We start from the raw sequence: 18,235 nt of genomic DNA, 5'->3' as shown, positions 1-18,235 counted from the left end.
GTTTAAAATTAAAGAGTTATGACAACTAAGGTATTAAATTAGGTATCAAAATATCAGCTTTTCATATTGAATTAATTTTTATTTGAAAGATGAATGACCTCAGTGAACTTTCCTTGCAGATAGAAGAGCTCTTTGTCTTTATTTATTTGGTTGTTGTTTTAATTATAAAGGTCTGGTTGTTCTAAAAAGGTTCTTTAACCCTGGGACTGTACTTTTATTTTTGAAAGTTGCTCGTGTTTTTGTAAGATTATATATGAGGTCTGGAGTTTTAATAAATGGTAACTAACACAGATTCATGGGGACAATCTTTAAAGGACGTTGGCTACTCATCTACATCCCATATACAGAAAATATTCAGAAACACTTCCCCTTGTATGAAATTTCTGAGCCTTAGGAATTTGAAATGTTTCAAATACAAAAACCATTATTTATGAAGTGGCTTCACTGTTAAATTCAGGTATTATACCCTCTAAGTCTCTATGGTTCACAGTGACTTTAAAAGTACCTATATAATGTAACAATGTCTTTACACTGTTACTTTATTAACAATGTGGTAGGTAACTGTTAGCAGCCATTTAATTTAATTTTCTGCAAGTGACACTTGGGCACTGCTGCATCACCTCCACTTTTTTTTCCAGATGTGATGGCTTAGCCAGTTTGTAATCTATTTTACATCTGTGGGCTTCTTAGTGATGGTGCATAACATCTGGATCCTCTTGATCTTATCTGTTTTATATTTTTACTTCCTGACCACAATTTCCCCTCTCTCCTCTTCTCCCAGTCCCTCCTCCAATTCTTTTCTGCTCCACCCCCCATCCACCACTACTGTGTTTTTCTCAAGAAAAGGGCAGGCCTCATATGGGTATCAGCCGAAACACAGCATATCAAGTTTTAGTTGGTAGAGGCAACCCAGTATGAAGAAAAAAAAAAGCCAGCAAAAGAGTCAGAGACAGCCCCTGCCCCCAGCCACTGTTAGAATTCTCACAAGAAGACCAAGTTACACAACTGTCACATATATGCGGAAGGCCTAGGTTAGTCCATGTAGGCTTCCTGATTGTTGGTTCAGTCTCTGTGAGTCCCTGTGAGCCCAGGTTAGTTGATTCTGTGGATTTTCTTGTGGTGTCCTTGATTTCTCTCGCTCCTACAATACTTCCATTCCTCTTTCATAAGACTCCCCGAACTCTGCCTAATGTTTGACTGTGGGTCTCTGCATCTGTTTCTTCCAGTTGCTGGATGAGGACTCTCTGATGACTATTGGGCTAGGCACTATTCCATGAGTATAGCAGAATATTGATAGGAATCATTTCATTTTTTTCCCTGCCAGTCATGTTTAGTTCTATCCTAGATCTCTAGGGTACCCAGTCTCTGGGTCCTGGCCCTCCAGGCACTGTTAGGGGTGAGCTCCTTCTTGTGGTGTAGGTCTCAAGCTGAACCAGTAATTGGTTGACCACTCGCACAATTTCTACACCACCTTTACCCCAGCACGTCTTGTAGGCAGGACAAATAGAAGGTCAGAGGTTATGAGGCTGGGTTGGGGTCCCAATCCCTCCACTGGACGACATGCCTGGTTACAAGAGATGGGCTGTTCAGGCTTCTTATCCGCCATTGCTACGAGTCTTAGCCAGGGTAACCCTCATAATTCCTGGTAGTTTTCATTGCATTATGTTTCTAGATTGTCCTTGAGATGCCCCCCCAACTCTAATTGCCTTCTTCCACACCTGATCTCTCCTGTTCCCATCCCAAGTCCCTCCACCCAATCCCACTTATCCACCTAAGGTGCTGGATCATTTTTTTTATATGTGAGGCAGTCAGTATTTCTAGTAACACTGTTCCTTCCCAATTATCTATCTATCTATCTATCTATCTATCTATCTATCTATCTATCTATCTATCATCTATCTATCTATGAACACTAAAAGGACGAATTCCATTGTTCTGTCTCTATAAAGCATTTGTAAGCTGTGTCCCTGCTGATTCTTTGTATATCACTTTAGTTCCAGAAAGGCCTACTCCCCCTACATGATGCTGTCTAGAAAAATGTCCAAACTGTCTCACAATGGAACGTTGTGTGCTTTTCGGTTGAGCAGCCACTTCTCAGATGTCACCATTCAGCACCTTAAAGGAAGTGGATGTGACTGATGAGCTAGAATTTTTATTTCTCTTAGATTGATATAAAAATAATAGCCGCATGGGAACGGTGGTTATTATATTATACAAGTGTAGAACGAACGACTAAGTAGTTGATGAAGTGTGCAAATATGCTTCCTGTTCCCAGGCTCCACCTATTTCTCCAGCTGGTCAGCCCTTATCCAAAGTAGGAACCAAGTCAAATTTCATTTCCTGTATAGAGAATACTCTCATCTGCATGAATGACTTTGTCTTTGAACTCCATGCTCTTAACACTCTAAAGGAAATCATTAAGTTAGTCTACAAAATTTTGATTAAAATGTATGTAAGCTTTGGCATAAATAAATGTAATATTGCTATTTTCTGTGAATTGAAAGCTTATAATCCTACATACTTTATACATCATTTTTATTTATTTTATACATCTTGTGTCATCGTCATATTACAATTCTAAAATATGAATAATTTCCATTTCAAGTATAAATATTCCTTTAAAATCATTGATTTATTGATTGGTTTTGTGTGTGGGGGGGTGTATAGTGTGTGACATGGGGGTACTTGTGTTGATCAGAGGAAAACTTGCAGGAATCATTTTCTTTTTTTCATGTTGGTTTTAGGATTAAAGTCATCCTGAGGCTAGGTGGCAAGTACCTTCCCCTCCTGCGCCATCTTGTCAGCCCGTAATTCCTTTTTTTTTTTCATTAGGAAACCGTGACCTAGAGAGGTGACTTGTCCAGGTCAAACAACCAGTGAATGATGGAGCTACAATCTGCATCAAGTCCATGACTGGTGGGGACCTTATCAGACTAGGCAGAATCAAATGGGACACTTCAAACATTCAAATGGATGGTCTCTGGAAAATCAAAATAAAACTAATCTTCTCTGAGATGCATCTGTTAACAATCATAGGTTAGTGGGAATAGAAGATTGTGGGTCAATTTACAAGAATCCAATTCTATCATAGGTTCACCATCACTTTCCAAAGGACAAGTGGCTCCCTCTAGTGACAGCTGATGGAAATAACAGGGCTAGCAAATAGAAGTGAAAATAACGTTTCTTGGTGAGAAAGAAACACAATGCAAGGTGTGTGTGTGGGGGGGGGCATTTTTTTAAAACGCAGAACTCAATTTCAGAAGACCTGATATAGACATAGACATCCTGGTCACGCTTAACTCATAGTGTCTTTTAAGAGAAGCCTAACTTTCTAACTACGCCATTCATCACAGGGCAAGCTGGTGACTCATTTGCTATACTAAAATCACCACTCCTACAATAACTTTTATGGTAAATTTTTTATATTTAGTATTTCTATTTATGTATGTTGCTAGGTTATATTATCTATGAACTTCATTGCAAGAAGGTAAATCATATTTTAGAAATATTTGTCATACAAAAAATTACATTTGTTCTGATAATTTTGGCAAAATACTGAATTTGAGGACCAGGCATAACTACTTGCCTTTTCTCAAAACAGAAAGGAAACGAATGAACCGGTCCTTAAATATTAATCTGTTTATGGATGAGGAGGGAGAAAATATGTATCAACTTGACTCCGCCTTTATGCTTTTATGTTGAAGTGACGTCACATTCTGTTCAGAGAGCATCGGATTCAAATCTCTTGGGCTCAGATCATTCCTCTGTCATTTTCTATGCTACATTGGTAAACAACTCAGTTTCTCCTCGTCTCAGATCCACAGGGAGTAAAATGAATGTCCTAACACTTCACAGGATTCTTATAAGAGCCATACGATGTGGCGTTTATGACAGCGATAGATGCGCCAGTAAGAACAACCACAAAGCATCTTCCAGAAAAATAGGAATTCCTAAACAAACCCAGAGCTTTGTCCCCCCAGAACAGAGATTAGAAGGGAATTGTGTTTTTATTATTGTTTTGAGACGGCGGCGTCTCCCTCTGTAGCCCAGGTTAGCCTAGAGATCGCGATCCTCCTCCGAAACGACAGGCAAGAACCCGTCCTACGAGACTAGAATGCATAGTTCTCATTTCTAACAGTGGGGGTGGGGGCACAATGGCATCCGCCTCGGTTAGATAAGGACATTTTTGCTCCGAGCTTTTTCGAATGTCAGGCGATATTTTTACCTTCTTACATAACTAGAAAGCGGATGCACTCATTGGCAGACCTTCAGCCACAGTAGGCAGTGGAAAGGCTGTGCAGCCACAACGGCTGCAGCCGAGATTTTTCCAGAAGCCCTGCAAGCATCCCCGCCCCCCCATCCCTGCCTTCAGTCTCCGAGGATGACCGAGATGCCTTGCGCAGCAAGCTCTCGCGATCTTTGCGGACTGCGGCTCTGACGTCACCGCCCTGGAGACAGAGAAGGGGCGTAGCGGGAGCTGCGTGCGCTCTGAGGGGAGTTGTGTGTGCACCGAGGGTGACGCGACCGGACCCGGCATGAGCGGCCCGGAGCAGGACGAGGGGACCCCTGTGCCCCCCAGCCACGGCCACTGCGATGCTGACAGTGTCCCGGGGAGCCCAGGCCGGCGTCCGCTGCTCGGCGAGGGCAGCTCGGCCACCGTGCTGACAGGTGAGGGCCTAGCGGAGACCGTGACGAGCCCGGCGCCGCGGGGTGTCGTGGGGCTTGAGCCCCAGATGCGGGTGACCGCAGCCGGGCAGGGAGAGATTCCGCCTCCCGCCTCGAGTCTCCCGGCCGCTGCGCCCGAGGCTCCGGAAGACGGAGAGACGGCCAAGGCCGATGACGTCGCAGTGGCTGTAGCAGCTGAACCGTTTCAAGTGGCGATGGAAGGAAAGGAGGAGGTGATGGAGGTGGAGCTCCCGGGTGAAGAGATGGAGATGCTGGAGGCGAGGGGAAGGCTGAGGGAGATGGAGGAGGAGGCAGGGCCCTGGCATCTGGGCATAAATCTCCGCATGAACCCCTTGGAGGCCATCCAGCAGGAACTGGACACTGTGAATGCGCAGGCTGACAGGGCCTTCCAACATCTGGAGCAGAAGTTTGGGCGGATGCGGCGACACTATCTGGAACGGAGGAACTACATCATTCAGAATATCCCAGGCTTCTGGATGACTGCCTTCCGGAACCACCCTCAGTTGTCCGCCATGATTAGGGGTCAGGATGCAGATATGTTAAGGTACGTAACCAACCTGGAGGTGAAGGAACTCAGACACCCTAAGACTGGTTGCAAATTCAAGTTCTTTTTTCGGAGAAACCCCTACTTCAGAAACAAGCTGATCGTCAAGGAATATGAAGTGAGGTCTTCCGGTCGAGTGGTGTCCCTTTCCACTCCGATCGTATGGCGGAGGGGATATGAGCCCCAGTCCTTCATTCGCAGAAACCAAAACCTCATCTGCAGCTTCTTCACCTGGTTTTCAGACCACAGCCTTCCAGAATCCGACAGAATTGCTGAGATTATCAAAGAGGACTTGTGGCCAAATCCACTGCAGTACTACCTGTCCCGGGATGGAATCCGTAGACCCAGGCGTCGCCCAGTAAGAGAGCCTGTGGAGATTCCCAGGCCCTTTGGCTTCCAGTCCGGCTAACCTTTGCCTCCGAAAATACAGCTGAAACATGCCCCTTCTCACCTGTGCTTGAGCAAATGCAGCGGGTATGCAGTGATTTTGATTTTTTTCTTTCCTCCTGACTTCTGCATCTTCTCTTTGGACAGTGTCTCAACCTCAAGATTAAGAGACTACGGACATGCTTCTGCTTTGATGCTGTCTGTATTCGTATCTGCTAGTTCATATCCTTCAGAGCTTACCACGTGATAGTGACGTTTGCACTGCTTGGACTCTGTTGTTTTCCTTCTGTCACCTGTTGACTGCCACCTGGACTTCCCTTGCTTTGTCTAGGGGCCCTTTCTATTTACCTGTTGAGCATGTGACAGTATGGGCACCAAGTTTGCAGACAGTTACTGGGCATTAATGATGTTGTAGGAGAACAGGAGTGGGCCGCCTTGTGTGTGGTTTTTGTGACTCCTTTTCTGCACCAGCACCTATACTGCTTGCTGTTGCCTATACCGAGCTCCACTGGCGCTTGCCAAGGCTCCTCACCCTCACTCTGCCACCCCACATTCCTCCTCTTATTTCAAATGAAAAGTAGTAGTTCAGAAACATCTGCAAGATCAGCAGTCCATTTAGACCGGTAGCGTTTCCAGGGAGGATGCTCTGTCAGAGAGGCTGCAGAACTCTGTGGCTGCCTCATCTGCTCTCCTCCCAAGTCCTTAGCTGATTAGCAGTTCTAACAGGCTTATAGGGAGATGGCGCTAGATAGAAACAGGTGAGATCTTCCTTGTAACATATGGAAGAGCTAAAGAGGTTGTGATGGGCACCCCTGCGAACTGGAAAGGGTTAGGATCAAATTAAGTCAGATAAACATTGGACTGAAGATGAAGACCAGGCTGACAAGAGTTTTCAAGTCCTGGTTGGCCAATGGTGCTGTGAGGAGAAATGCTTTCTCAGGATTGCAATAGGAAGTGTAGGGGGAGTTCCAAGTTAATGATTTAAATCTACACAGGGCTTCTTTACAGCACAAGTTTGGGTTATTTTCCTCTTCTTACTTGTGACCTGATATAGCTGAAAGGATAATATTGTGCTCCTGTTTTACCAGCATTTAGTAAACTGCTACTTGTTTTTATTTACTGGAAAAGTTTAAATACTTTCTTTTCATTTATTTGAAAGCATTTGGAAGAACAATAGTCTTGAGTATTCATAACAGTTTTCAATATTAATCTAAATTTTTAGAAGCAGTTTAGATAATCTGGTCTTTATCAAGTTTGTCAAATTATTGTCTTCATGGAAAAATTTATGTGATTTGATTGTCTTGGTAGCCTCTTAAATTGCACAATAGTTGTGAAAGTACGCTGACAATTAGAGCTGTACTGTGAGGATATTTGTTGTCATTTATATGCAAGATGGTAAATAAAGGCATGGCACTCTGTCGGATGTTTTATTTTTCACCCTTATAATGTATGGAAGAACTAAAGATTGTGATGGGTACCCTAAGCAGGGAAGTGAGCTGAACAGGGATAAACATATTAATAAAATCAGTTTTCCTTTATTGTTTAATGTGGCCAGTAGTAACTATACAGGACAGTACTTAGTGAATCTCAAATCATACATGATATTTTAAAGTTAAACAGTATCACTTTCTTCCCATAAACTGGATGTGTTTGTGTGTACGTCAAGGGTTATCTGGGCTAAAACTCAAGATCAGTAAAGAATAGTAAGTTAAAAAAAGGTGAGATATTGTTTCTCTGTGTCGACTAAGCTGGTCTCAAACTCACAGAGATCCACCTGCCTCTCTACTTCAGTGCTGGGATTAAAGGTATGTGCTATAAAGATTAGTGTAGATTCATATTCTTCTAGAATAAATGGCTCTGTATCATCTAATTTAGAGATATACACAATATTCAGAAAATACTTAGACATTGAATTTTTCATATATATGTTACATGGGCTCTATTTTAACAATTGTTTAGCAACAAAATCTGAGCTTGACATTATATCATGTCACTTTCACTAGTGCTTACCACTTGAAGGTACATACTTTGCTTTTGGAAAGTAGTGTATTGCAATACTAGCAGTCTTAATCACTAATTTTTTAGTGGTTAATTACCTAATAACTCAGCCATTATATCTGTGGTAAGGATTAAATGAGATGAGATGATAAAGACTTTCTTTGCAATGAAGGAGCTCACTCCATGTAGGTAGAATCATTTATTTGATGTTTTCCTCCTTAAAACAACTATTGCTCATCCCTAAAGAATACACTCAAGCAAATTTAGGGAGGGCTAAACTGACAAGGGGGAGCCATTAAAGATGATGGAGAGTCTCCTTTTACTGTTGAGTCCTAGATTACAGAAGTCACAGTTGTATAAGCATCCTATAAAAAAAATAACTTTGGAGCAGTACTTTCTTCATGGCTAAGTGCTTTGAGCTCTGAAGGGCTAATTTTATCCACTGGTATGCCTCTATCCATTTCCTCTGACCTCAGAGACTCTGAAGACCTACAGAAAGTTTCCACCTAGCCACCTGTCATAGTCAGCTTTAGCTGTCAACTTGACACAAACCTGGAGTCAGCTGGCAAGAAGAAACCTCACTTGAAAAATTGCTCATGTCAGATTAGCCTGGGGCATGTCCATGGGTCATTTTCTAAACTGATAATTGATGTAGAAGGGCCTGGCCCACTGGGCAGCAGCATCCCTAGGCAGGTTAGGCCTGACCATGTAACTGAGCAAGCTACTAGGAGCTAGACAATAAATAGCATTCTTCCATGGTCCATGCTTTAGTTCCTGCCTCCGAGTTCGTGCCCTTGGTGGTGGACCTATAAGCTGAAATAAGCCTTTTCCTTACCAGATTGCTTTTTATCATAGCATCAGGAAAAGCAAACAAGAATACCACACTAAGAAATGTGGGTGTTTCCTCCTAGCTCCATTTTTATTTAAAGAAATTTCCTTGTTAACACATGGGAGGACCTGGGGTCAATTAAAAATGAAATGGATCACAAAGATAAGTTACTAATTTTTATGAATACTTAGATTACTCAGCAATAGCATGATGGATCCATGGGATACTAGCTTTACATGGGGACTGAGTAACATTTTAAATTATTATGTACAATATTAACCGAAGTGATCTACTTCTTTGCAGCTCAGTTTCCTTACCTATATAGAGACCTGCATTATAAGATCGATGCTTCAGACAACATATAAGGTTGCTGAGAGGGTAGCAACAGCACAAACTTGTAAGCTCCAGGGCATCTGATGCTATCTTGTTACCTCTGAGGGCACCAAGCATGTGCAAAAGATGCACATAACAAACAGAGGTGAAACACTCAAAAAATATTTAAAAAAAAAAAAAGCATGCTTCTGTCCAATGCCATGATGGACTGAACTGGGCCAAGAGACCCACATCCAGGCCTGCCTGGGCTTTGAGGAGGAAACATGGGGCACTATTATGGTGAGCAAATGTATGGTATGTTATGGGGATGGGGGAGAGAGATTCATTTCCTGTGGACAGAGGTTGTCTGAATAGGTGAAAGGGGTTAGGACTGGGCTGAGGTGGGTGGCTTCATTGCCACCCAGGGCCAGAGTGATGTCTGGGCCTGGGCTGATACAGGGGCCCATGTCTAGGTTCATGGCTCTCATGCAGCCGCTGTCTGGGTTGATGTCTGAGGCTCCTGATACCACCAAAGGCAGAAAGGGTAAGGCTGTACAGAGTTGGTCCTGCCCCTCACTGGCTGTAACATTAGGGAGAGCTGGTCCTGCCCCTCACCTGCTGAAGCATTAAGGGAAGAGGGTCCTATACCTCACCTCGGCAGCATAATAGAGCTGACCCTGTTCACAGGGGCGTGGGCAGGCTGGCCCTGAGGGTGTGAGAATAGCAGATAAATCAGGCCCCTCTCTTGTGCCATGTGGTAGTGTGGGTCAAGGAAAGATTCCCTCCTCCCCTCACCCCTGGACACCTGCAGCAGGTGAGGAACTTGACCCAACCCCTCACCAGCTGTAGCACTCAAAAGAACGGGCCCTGCGCAGCACAGTAGAGTTGACCCTGTAGACGGGCACAGATGAGCCAGTCCATAGGGCATGAGAGGGGCATAGATGGTACCGTCTTCCTTGTCTGCAGTGTGGTGGGGTGGGTTGAGGGAAAGATGCCCTCCTGCCTTGCCTCTACTGCCTCCAGCTGGCAAGGGAACTGACCTTTCCCTTTGCCAGCTGCAACACTGGGGAAAGTACCCTACACCTCATCTGGGCAGCACAGTAGAGCTGCCCCTGTTGATGTGGGCGCAGGAGAGCTGACCCGGCCCCCCATCTGCTGTAAGGAGGCATGGATGTAGATGCCCCCCATCGACAGCTGAGGTAGGTGGGAGAACTGGCCCTGAGGTAATAAGAGCGGGATAGCTGTCCCTGCCTGTAGGAGGCTGCTCATTCATTCCCAGCCGCTTAGACCTGAAACAATCACTCAGAAACTATGTTGTTTGCAATACTGTTTGGCCAATAGCTTAAGCATATTGCTACCTAGCTCTTCTATCCTAAACTAACCCATCTCCATTAATCTGTGTATCACCATGAGGTCGTGGCTTATCGGCAAAGTTTCAGGGAGCTCCGGTGGAAGCCTTTGTCTCCTGCAGTGGTTATATGGCTTCACCCTAACTCTGTTTACTCTCTCTCTATATCTCTCTCAGCCTGGCTTTACTCTGTTAAGCCATTGGCTGAAAGCAGTTTCTTTATTAACCAATGGCAATAAAACACGTTCACAGCATACATCACCTCCCACATCACCTGCCCCCCACCAGCAAGGCTAAGGAGGCCAGGCCCCTGCACCTCACCTGGGCAGCACAATAGAGCCAATCCCCTTGGTGGAGGTGTGGCTGAGCCAGGCTGTGAGGGAGCATGGGAGAGCTATCCTCACTATACATCAGTCATGCAATGGTGTGGGTTGGGGAGAGATGACTCTCCTTACCAACCTCACCCCTTACTTCCTGTGACAGATGAGGGAACTGACCTTCCCCCTTACTAGTTGCAGCAGTCAGGAAAGCTCAAAAAAAAAAAAAAAAAAAAAAAAAAAAAAAAAAGCTGGGTATGAAGGTGCATCCCAGCACTCTGGAGACAGAGGCACATGAATCTGAGTTTGAGGACAGCTTGCTGGTCTACATAATGAGCTCCAGGACAACAAGAGCTACATAGAGTCTTAGTCCCCCATCTCTTTTCTGTCTCCCCTCTCTAAACATTATAGTATAGCATGTGAATTTCAAAAAAGAAAAAGTTATATTTATTTTAAAAATTAATATCAAATGGATTGGTAACTACAAAGGTATTGAACTAGAGGACCACTCATTCTTTTCTTCTTTAAGAATTAGGTACATTCCCAATAATTATTAATTGTGAGGAAAATAGGTGCTATAGATCAAATGTTTATGCCCCTCCAATAATATGTGGAAAGATAATCCCCGGTGTGAGGATCAAGGTGGAGTCTTTGAGAAACAACTAATTTGCTTATTGGGGGCTCAGTTTAGGGTCTTAACTGGATTAGATCCCTAAAAGGTCCTCCTTGTGTGAGGACACAACCAAAAGTGCTACTTATGACCAAGAAGCAGAGCCTCATCAGACATCAACTCTACTGTCTCCCTGGTCTTTGATTTCATAGTGTCCAGAACTCCAAGAAATACATTTCTACTGTTTGTAATTCATCCTGCCTAGGGTGTGCTGATATAGCACCCTGAAATGACTAATGGGGTTAGGAGGGCTAGAGAGAGGGTTTCAATTGTTTGGGAAGTACCATTAGTGAGCACACAGGCTTCTGAGCCAGACTATGGAGGAGCAGAGCGTGGCTTCCCTGTTCACTGTATGACCGTAAATCAATTCTTCAGTTCCATCTGAAGCCAAGTAGAGGTCATATATTGAAGTATGTAAAAGTATACAGTATACAAAGGTACAACTGAATATAACCCCCAATAATCACATAATTAGGAATATTATTATTCTGAAAAAAAGTCAAGAAGAATAATAGGGCATATTTCATAAATTTTCTAATATTTATATATACTTGGGTAAAATCATTTCCATTTGATTGCTATGTTTGATCTTCTGATTTCCCAGTAAATGAAAATTATATTATAGATTTTCACAGAATTTTCCATGGCTATCTTTCCATAGCATCATGTTATTGACATATTGTTTTCAATGAGAGTGAGTTTCACTGCCAATTACCAACAGAATATGCTCCATTATATAGGAAACATTCAATCTTCTAACGTACCAAAAACTTAAGATATGATTTATAGCTTTATCTAAACAACTCAAACACTAGGAGAGTCATATTACCCATCCTGTTAAAAGTTTTCATTTAAATTTAAATTCTCACTTACATAATGAGGTTTCATGAAAACACTCTGTGAGATACTGGCCTGGACTGTATTAAATGCCAATGGAGTTGCTTGCTATGCCGCATTATTATCTTGCTGGGATGAGGAAAACGGTCATCACAACCAGAAATGCTAAAAAGTTAAGCCCAGGTAAGTTCTAAATTGGGTGTAAAAGCCACGAGAGCTATAGGAATTTAAAGGATTAACAATGCTAACGTGGTAAGCAGTACGGAAGGTAGAGATGGGAAGAGGCGATTTGTCATTAACCCCAGTATGGACAATTGATTTCTCGGTGCTTCCTGGGTTCCTGGATATGAACCAATGTGATTTAAATGTCCTGTGCGATCCCTGTAGACATTTAAATAAAGGGCCGGCTGTGAGGGGTAAACAAATGATTTAGGTGGCAGGTGTAATCAAATCAAAGATGATGGAAGGCTGGGTTGTTTCATTGGTAGAGAAATCAAACATGGGTAAATAACAAGGGGGAAAAGTCCACATGTAATTTTCTCACTTTTATGAAGTGATGTAATAACGAACTTTTTCCTTCCGCCTGAACTGCCCTGTAACTTGGTTCGGCATTTGATGTTTCTCTGCATCGTGGCTTAGGCTAAAGCCCAAGAGTGTTTGCTGCTTCTACAGCAGTGGGGAGAGTCTTTAGGTACAGAAGCAGTGGAATGCCAAAGAATAGCCCAGAACTCACAAAGCCAGTTGCAGCTCAGTGTCTATTCGTTTACCAAGGAAGTGAAGCAATACATTGATTTCTGCTCGGTAAGGCAAAAAGAAAAAGGAGAAGAAGAAAAGGGCCCAGAAAATAATTGCTATTTCTGGATTTAACCTTTTTGCACCTTTTTATTTTATTTGGAGAACTGATCTATTTTCCAGCAGGGAGAGGTCAGTCTGGATATACCAGCTTTGGGTGGGGACACCAGACTGCATGGTATATGGTTCCTTGTTGGCCAGTGATGTCTCTCATCACCTCCCAGTCTTAGCTGAAGCAGGCACTACCCCTTCCTCACTAGAGGTCTTGGGGGAGTGCTGCTTTTCTTTAAACTCTAATTCCCAGCCGCGCATTTGAGCATAACCATACTCTGGGTGAGAGTCAATTAATTTCCCAATGCAAAGAGCTGTAACACTTTGTTCTAATAGGACCCGAAACATTAAATATGCAGAATTTAAGTCTCTCTTTGGTCTTACCGACCCAAGAATTAACCTCATTATTCTGACTGTAGGAAGCTAAGAGACAGTGGTGATTACAAATACTTTCCCTAAGCTGACTTGAATGGATGACCGTTCTTCTTTCTAAGCAGCTACTTTAGAGACAGTAACTTAGCTGTCTGGAAAAGCTGGTAATTGTTTCTGCCTTCACAAAAGCAAATTCGGGCAAATCTTTGTCGGTTTCATACTCACAGGCATGAAGCAGAAACCAAGATTATAACCCAAGGCAAAGCAGCATTCAAAATCCTCTGAGGTTATGTTTCCTCCAGCAATACCGAAGGGCTAAATTTGTGCATATGGTATTCGCGTGGCCACCATAAGGAGCAGTTACTATTCATTTCAAGGTGAATAAATATCCAATCGCTTCATAGACATCGGCTAACATATACGAACATTAAAATCGTCACAGAAGCTGAAATGAATCTTTGGAATGTCTCCTTTGCATAAACATAAAAACAGCAACGACACTTGTCTTTCAAAATCGGATTCTGCGCAATTCCTCAGTAACCGCCATGAATTTGTGGACGAAATAAGAAAGACCTGTGGCTGGGGAATTCGTTTTTCTATTTCCGAGAAGCTCGATGAGATCTGATTTTATTAGACAATAGCTCCTGTTTTTAAATGTATTTTAAGACAATGGTTTAGAGAATGTTGAGATTAATTTAGAGATTTGCGAATACACATTAATATAATTTTGCATCCGTTTGTGTAAACAAACGCAATTTCCAGATAAGATTCAATTTACAGCATCGTGTAAAAAGACAAAAAGAATACGTTGACTGACAAGCTTAATTACCTGGGTAGCCAGTTCTCGCGCTACGGTTAGATGCAGCTGCTACCCTGACGTCACAGGTTGCCATGGTAGCAACAGCCCCGAAGGAAAAGGGGTGGAGCTAAGCACTCACTGCGGTGCTGCGCTGCGTCTGCAGAGGACGAGGAAGGCTCCTCTGTAGGGCTGACATCTGCCAAAATGAGCGGCTTGGATGAGGGCAATGAGCTCCCACTCGCTAACACCACGACCCCCGCCCATGCCCCGGAAGATCTGGATCTGAACCGTGAGGAAACCGAGGCAGCGCGGGCGATGGAGGATGCAGGTGAGGCCGGTGCGGAGGGAGGCGCGCCCCCGGATTCCCAGCACTGCGGCTCTGCGCTTTGCCTTGCAGTGGCTGAACATTGCTGTGATGCGGCAGCCGGAGAGGGGCTGGAGGATGCTCTGTCCCCATCAAAGGGCGGGGACGCAGCCTCAGTCCCTGTGGCAGCCAACGACAGCAATAAAAATGGCTGTCAGCCTGAAGGGCCGCGCAGCCCAGATGGACCGAAAGCTCTGGAAGCCTGTGGTGCGGTGGGCCTGGGGTCCCAGATGGTGCCAGGGGCAAAGAAAACCAAGGAAATGACAGCGACCAAGTGTGCCACCTCTGTGGCCGCCGGGAAGGAGGGAGAAGCAGGGGCGGCGATGCAGGAAAAGAAGGGGGTACAGAAGGAAAAAAAGGTAGCCGGAGGAGGGAAGGAGGAGACTCGTCCCAGGGCCCCGAAGATCAATAATTGCATGGACTCGCTAGAGGCCATCGATCAAGAGCTGTCAAACGTAAATGCGCAGGCCGACAGGGCCTTCCTCCAGTTGGAACGCAAATTTGGGCGGATGAGAAGGCTCCACATGCAGCGCAGAAGTTTCATCATCCAAAACATCCCAGGTTTCTGGGTCACGGCTTTTCGGAACCACCCTCAGCTGTCACCAATGATCAGCGGCCAAGATGAAGACATGATGAGGTACATGATCAATTTAGAAGTGGAGGAGCTTAAGCACCCAAGAGCAGGCTGCAAATTTAAGTTCATCTTCCAAAGCAACCCCTACTTCCGAAATGAGGGGCTGGTCAAGGAATATGAGCGCAGATCCTCCGGTAGAGTGGTATCCCTCTCTACTCCGATCCGCTGGCACCGGGGCCAAGAACCCCAGGCCCATATCCACAGGAATCGGGAGGGGAACACGATTCCCAGTTTCTTCAATTGGTTCTCAGACCACAGCCTCCTAGAATTCGACAGAATAGCTGAAATTATCAAAGGAGAGCTGTGGTCCAATCCTCTACAATACTATCTGATGGGCGATGGGCCACGCAGAGGAGTTCGCGTCCCACCAAGACAGCCAGTGGAGAGTCCCAGGTCCTTCAGGTTCCAGTCTGGCTAAGCTCTTCCCTTGCAAGAAGCTCCTGCAGGAGAGTCCTACCACCTCCTCGGTTTGGCCAGCAGCATGCAGCCTTTCGTCTGCTTTCTCTTCCTGTTGGATTGTGTCCTTTGGTTCTTCTCAGTCTCTAGTAGTTTCAAGATGGTGGCTTCCAAGTCTATGCTTTCTTTCTCTTGGCCATCACCGTGTTCTGCATAGTGTTAATGGTGTTCCAAGTGCATGGCCTCCAAACTGCTTCTCAGCCAAGCTCACAGTGCTGTAGTTTGTACTGCCTTCCTTTGCATGGCTTGGTTCTTGTCTGTGACCATGTCTTCTTCCAGTTTTTTAAAAGTGGTTCTCTACCACAAGAAAGCTTGACATATCCTTCCCAAGAATTTGCCAGGTCTCATTCTTCCTGCCGTGTTTCTTATTTTCTCTGGACTGTGATGAACTGTGACTTTCACCACTGCAAGATGGAACTGTATCCCAACCCAGCCATCAGCCCATCAGGACATTCCAACCGATCCTAGCTGTCTTCCTGGGCCTTTGCTATTTACCACTGAAGCAGGTGGCTGGTGGGTGACTACTAGGCATGAGAAAAGTAACAGGCCGGGAGTGTTTTATGTTACCACATCGGTCTTGTACCTTTGGTTACTGTGCATTGTGATCAGCTACTGGTGAGTATGAAGGCCTGTGCAATTGCCCACTAGTTCTCTCCTGGTTGAGCTGGGCACAGGCCAACACTGTTCCTCAGGAACTATCTAAGGACCCAAGCTCCTAGGCAGCACACAGGACCCCCGACTATTACCCGTGACTCCGCTGGCCATAGGGCAGGATGTGTAGTCTCATGGGGCAGTGCCCAAAGCAAAGCCCGAGTGCCTCCCTTCTGAGCCCTAGCCAACAAATTACTCGGAATCCAGGCAACTCTGTTAGGTAACGCCCCCTACTCCCGTGTCCACACCCACACTGATTATTAAGTCATAGCTGCCTAGGTTGGGGTGGTTGGAAATCATTTGTGGCACTCCACACAGGGTTTGCTGCCTTTTTTTTTCCTCACTGACTCTTCTTTCTTCCTGTTCCCTTCTCTTTGAAGCAGTTACAGCCTAAAGGCAGAAAAACAAAACTGGCTACAGGTTTGTTTTTTCTTTCCTCCCCGGTCCCCAGTTGTGCCCAGGCAGAAAAAGGTACTGTCGTCTCTAAATCTCTTGTCCTTACTATTTCACCCTTCTCTTAGTAACGTCTGAAAATTTCAAGGGAGGCCACCTCCACTCCCCCCTCCTCCTCCATTCCACCAGATGCTGGGTATTTCTTCAGCTCTAGTTTGAGAAAGAAGAATCTCAACGACTGACTGCAGCCCCTGAGCGAGATGTGAACAAACACAACTAAAACTGCACCTGTTCCTAAAGACGAGCGGGCATTTTTCGGGGCGCAGCCTGTAGAATGACTAGAGAGTAGCCATGTGCGCCATCCCTGTTCTGCTTGTCTGACCTTGGTCCTTACTTATCAGCTTCTGAATTTCCTTCCTTGTTTCCATCCTAACAAAGGAGGAAGCGGGCTGTCGAGTGCATTGTGGGAGACTCCAAGCCTCTTCTGAGGGATGGGGGATGTAAGGAGTCTGGATTTGCAGGGCTTGCTCCTGTGTGCACGCAGTTGTGCAGTGACAGCTCTTAGTTCTGAGCCTGAAGCTGTGGCCCTCACCCATCCTCTTTCTGATTTAAAGAACTTATTAGAAGCTTCCCCAGAGCTCTGGAGGTCTGGATACCTTCAGTAGAGCCCTAGAGAAGGACTAGAGTGAAAGGGGAGCCTATTGCAGAGTGAGTTCTAGGCCTGCTGTGATGATTGATGTCTTGCAGGAGCATGGCTGGGGGCAGTGGTCACTGAGGCAAGTTTCTAGTGCAGAATGGGGAGATCAGATGGGTTGGGATTTAAAAAGGATGCTTGGAGGAGTTTTTCCTAATTCTCAACTTCGCCAATAGATCCTTTGTGAACAGATCTAAGTCTGGGTGTTTTCTTCTCCAGATTCTCGGAGTGACCTTTGTCTGTGGGAGATCAACGGTGTGCACTCCTTCTCCCACTGTGCTTGACCAAACCCTATTACTCCCTGTCAGCTGACTGGCAGAATTGATGTTTACAAGCCTGCCTTTTGCTTATCATTGAGAGCAAGTGCAAACATTTGAATATCTGTCCTTTGCAGTACGAAGCCTCCGTGAATATTCATTACTAGATTAACTTATTTTGGTGTCTATTCCTATATAGCTGTATTCTTAGAAACACAATCCACATAATGTGATCTTTGAAGTCCGAAGATTTTGAAAACTGTTGCTATGTCTTGTAAAAGTGATTTCAAAAGAAAAAAACGTAACTTGTCGTACTGATATTTCCTGCTGTAGTAATACTTGACACTATGTTTTACCAGTGTGGGACTAGAACGGCCACCACACTAAATGAGACTTAGTCCTTTGTCTTCTCCTGTGTGCTTGAAGTAAAAACATGTTACTGTTATGTTTCTTGTCTTCACCAAAAAGAAATAAATGAATAAAGATGAATAAAAAGCTCTGTGCTGTCTGGGATAACACAGGCTGGGCAACGATTAGCCGCTTCACTCCTATTCACAGGGCCACATGAACTGAGCATAGGGCCAGCAGGTGAGAGATGATGTGAGCTGGTTTTGAAGCTGCACGGTGAATAACTAGAGAACCTGGGTGTGGTAGCAAATGAATGTGACTGCAGCTCTCGGGAGCCTGAGGAAGGAGGAGGTGGAGTCTGAGGCCAGCGTGGGCTACAAAGCAATTCAGAGGCAGCTGGGCTGCCACACACACACACACACACACACACACACACACACACACACACACGTATGTATTTATATAAACACACACATATATATCCTTTGATCCAGTT

General features: G+C 44.8%; 2 protein-coding genes across 2 annotated transcripts; both read left to right on the top strand.

Annotated features, from left to right (window-relative positions):
• The first annotated feature begins 4,437 nt into the window (after nt 1–4,437).
• Tspyl1 (TSPY like 1) lies at nt 4,438–7,035 on the top strand. The gene has a single exon (XM_050137998.1). The coding sequence runs from the start codon at nt 4,536–4,538 to the stop codon at nt 5,637–5,639; it is 1,104 nt and encodes a 367-aa protein (XP_049993955.1). The 5' UTR covers nt 4,438–4,535; the 3' UTR covers nt 5,640–7,035.
• Nucleotides 7,036–7,180: 145 nt separating this feature from the next.
• On the top strand, nt 7,181–17,855 carry Tspyl4 (TSPY like 4). Its single transcript, XM_050137996.1, has one exon. It carries the CDS (start codon nt 14,147–14,149, stop codon nt 15,356–15,358), a length of 1,212 nt encoding a protein of 403 aa, XP_049993953.1. The 5' UTR covers nt 7,181–14,146; the 3' UTR covers nt 15,359–17,855.
• Nucleotides 17,856–18,235: the final 380 nt, after the last annotated feature.

The sequence above is a fragment of the Alexandromys fortis genome, unplaced genomic scaffold, assembly GCF_014885135.2.
Source record: "Alexandromys fortis isolate MF-2015 unplaced genomic scaffold, M_Fortis_MF-2015_v1.1 scaffold_14, whole genome shotgun sequence".
NCBI lineage: Eukaryota > Metazoa > Chordata > Mammalia > Rodentia > Cricetidae > Alexandromys > Alexandromys fortis.
Note: the sequence above shows the minus strand (reverse complement) of the source record. Positions and strands in the feature narration are given on the sequence as shown.

Excerpts from the sequence above, each read along its gene's own strand:
- Tspyl1 (XM_050137998.1), top strand. The coding sequence starts at position 4,536 with ATGAGCGGCCCGGAGCAGGACGAGGGGACCCCTGTGCCCCCCAGCCAC.
- Tspyl4 (XM_050137996.1), top strand. The coding sequence starts at position 14,147 with ATGAGCGGCTTGGATGAGGGCAATGAGCTCCCACTCGCTAACACCACG.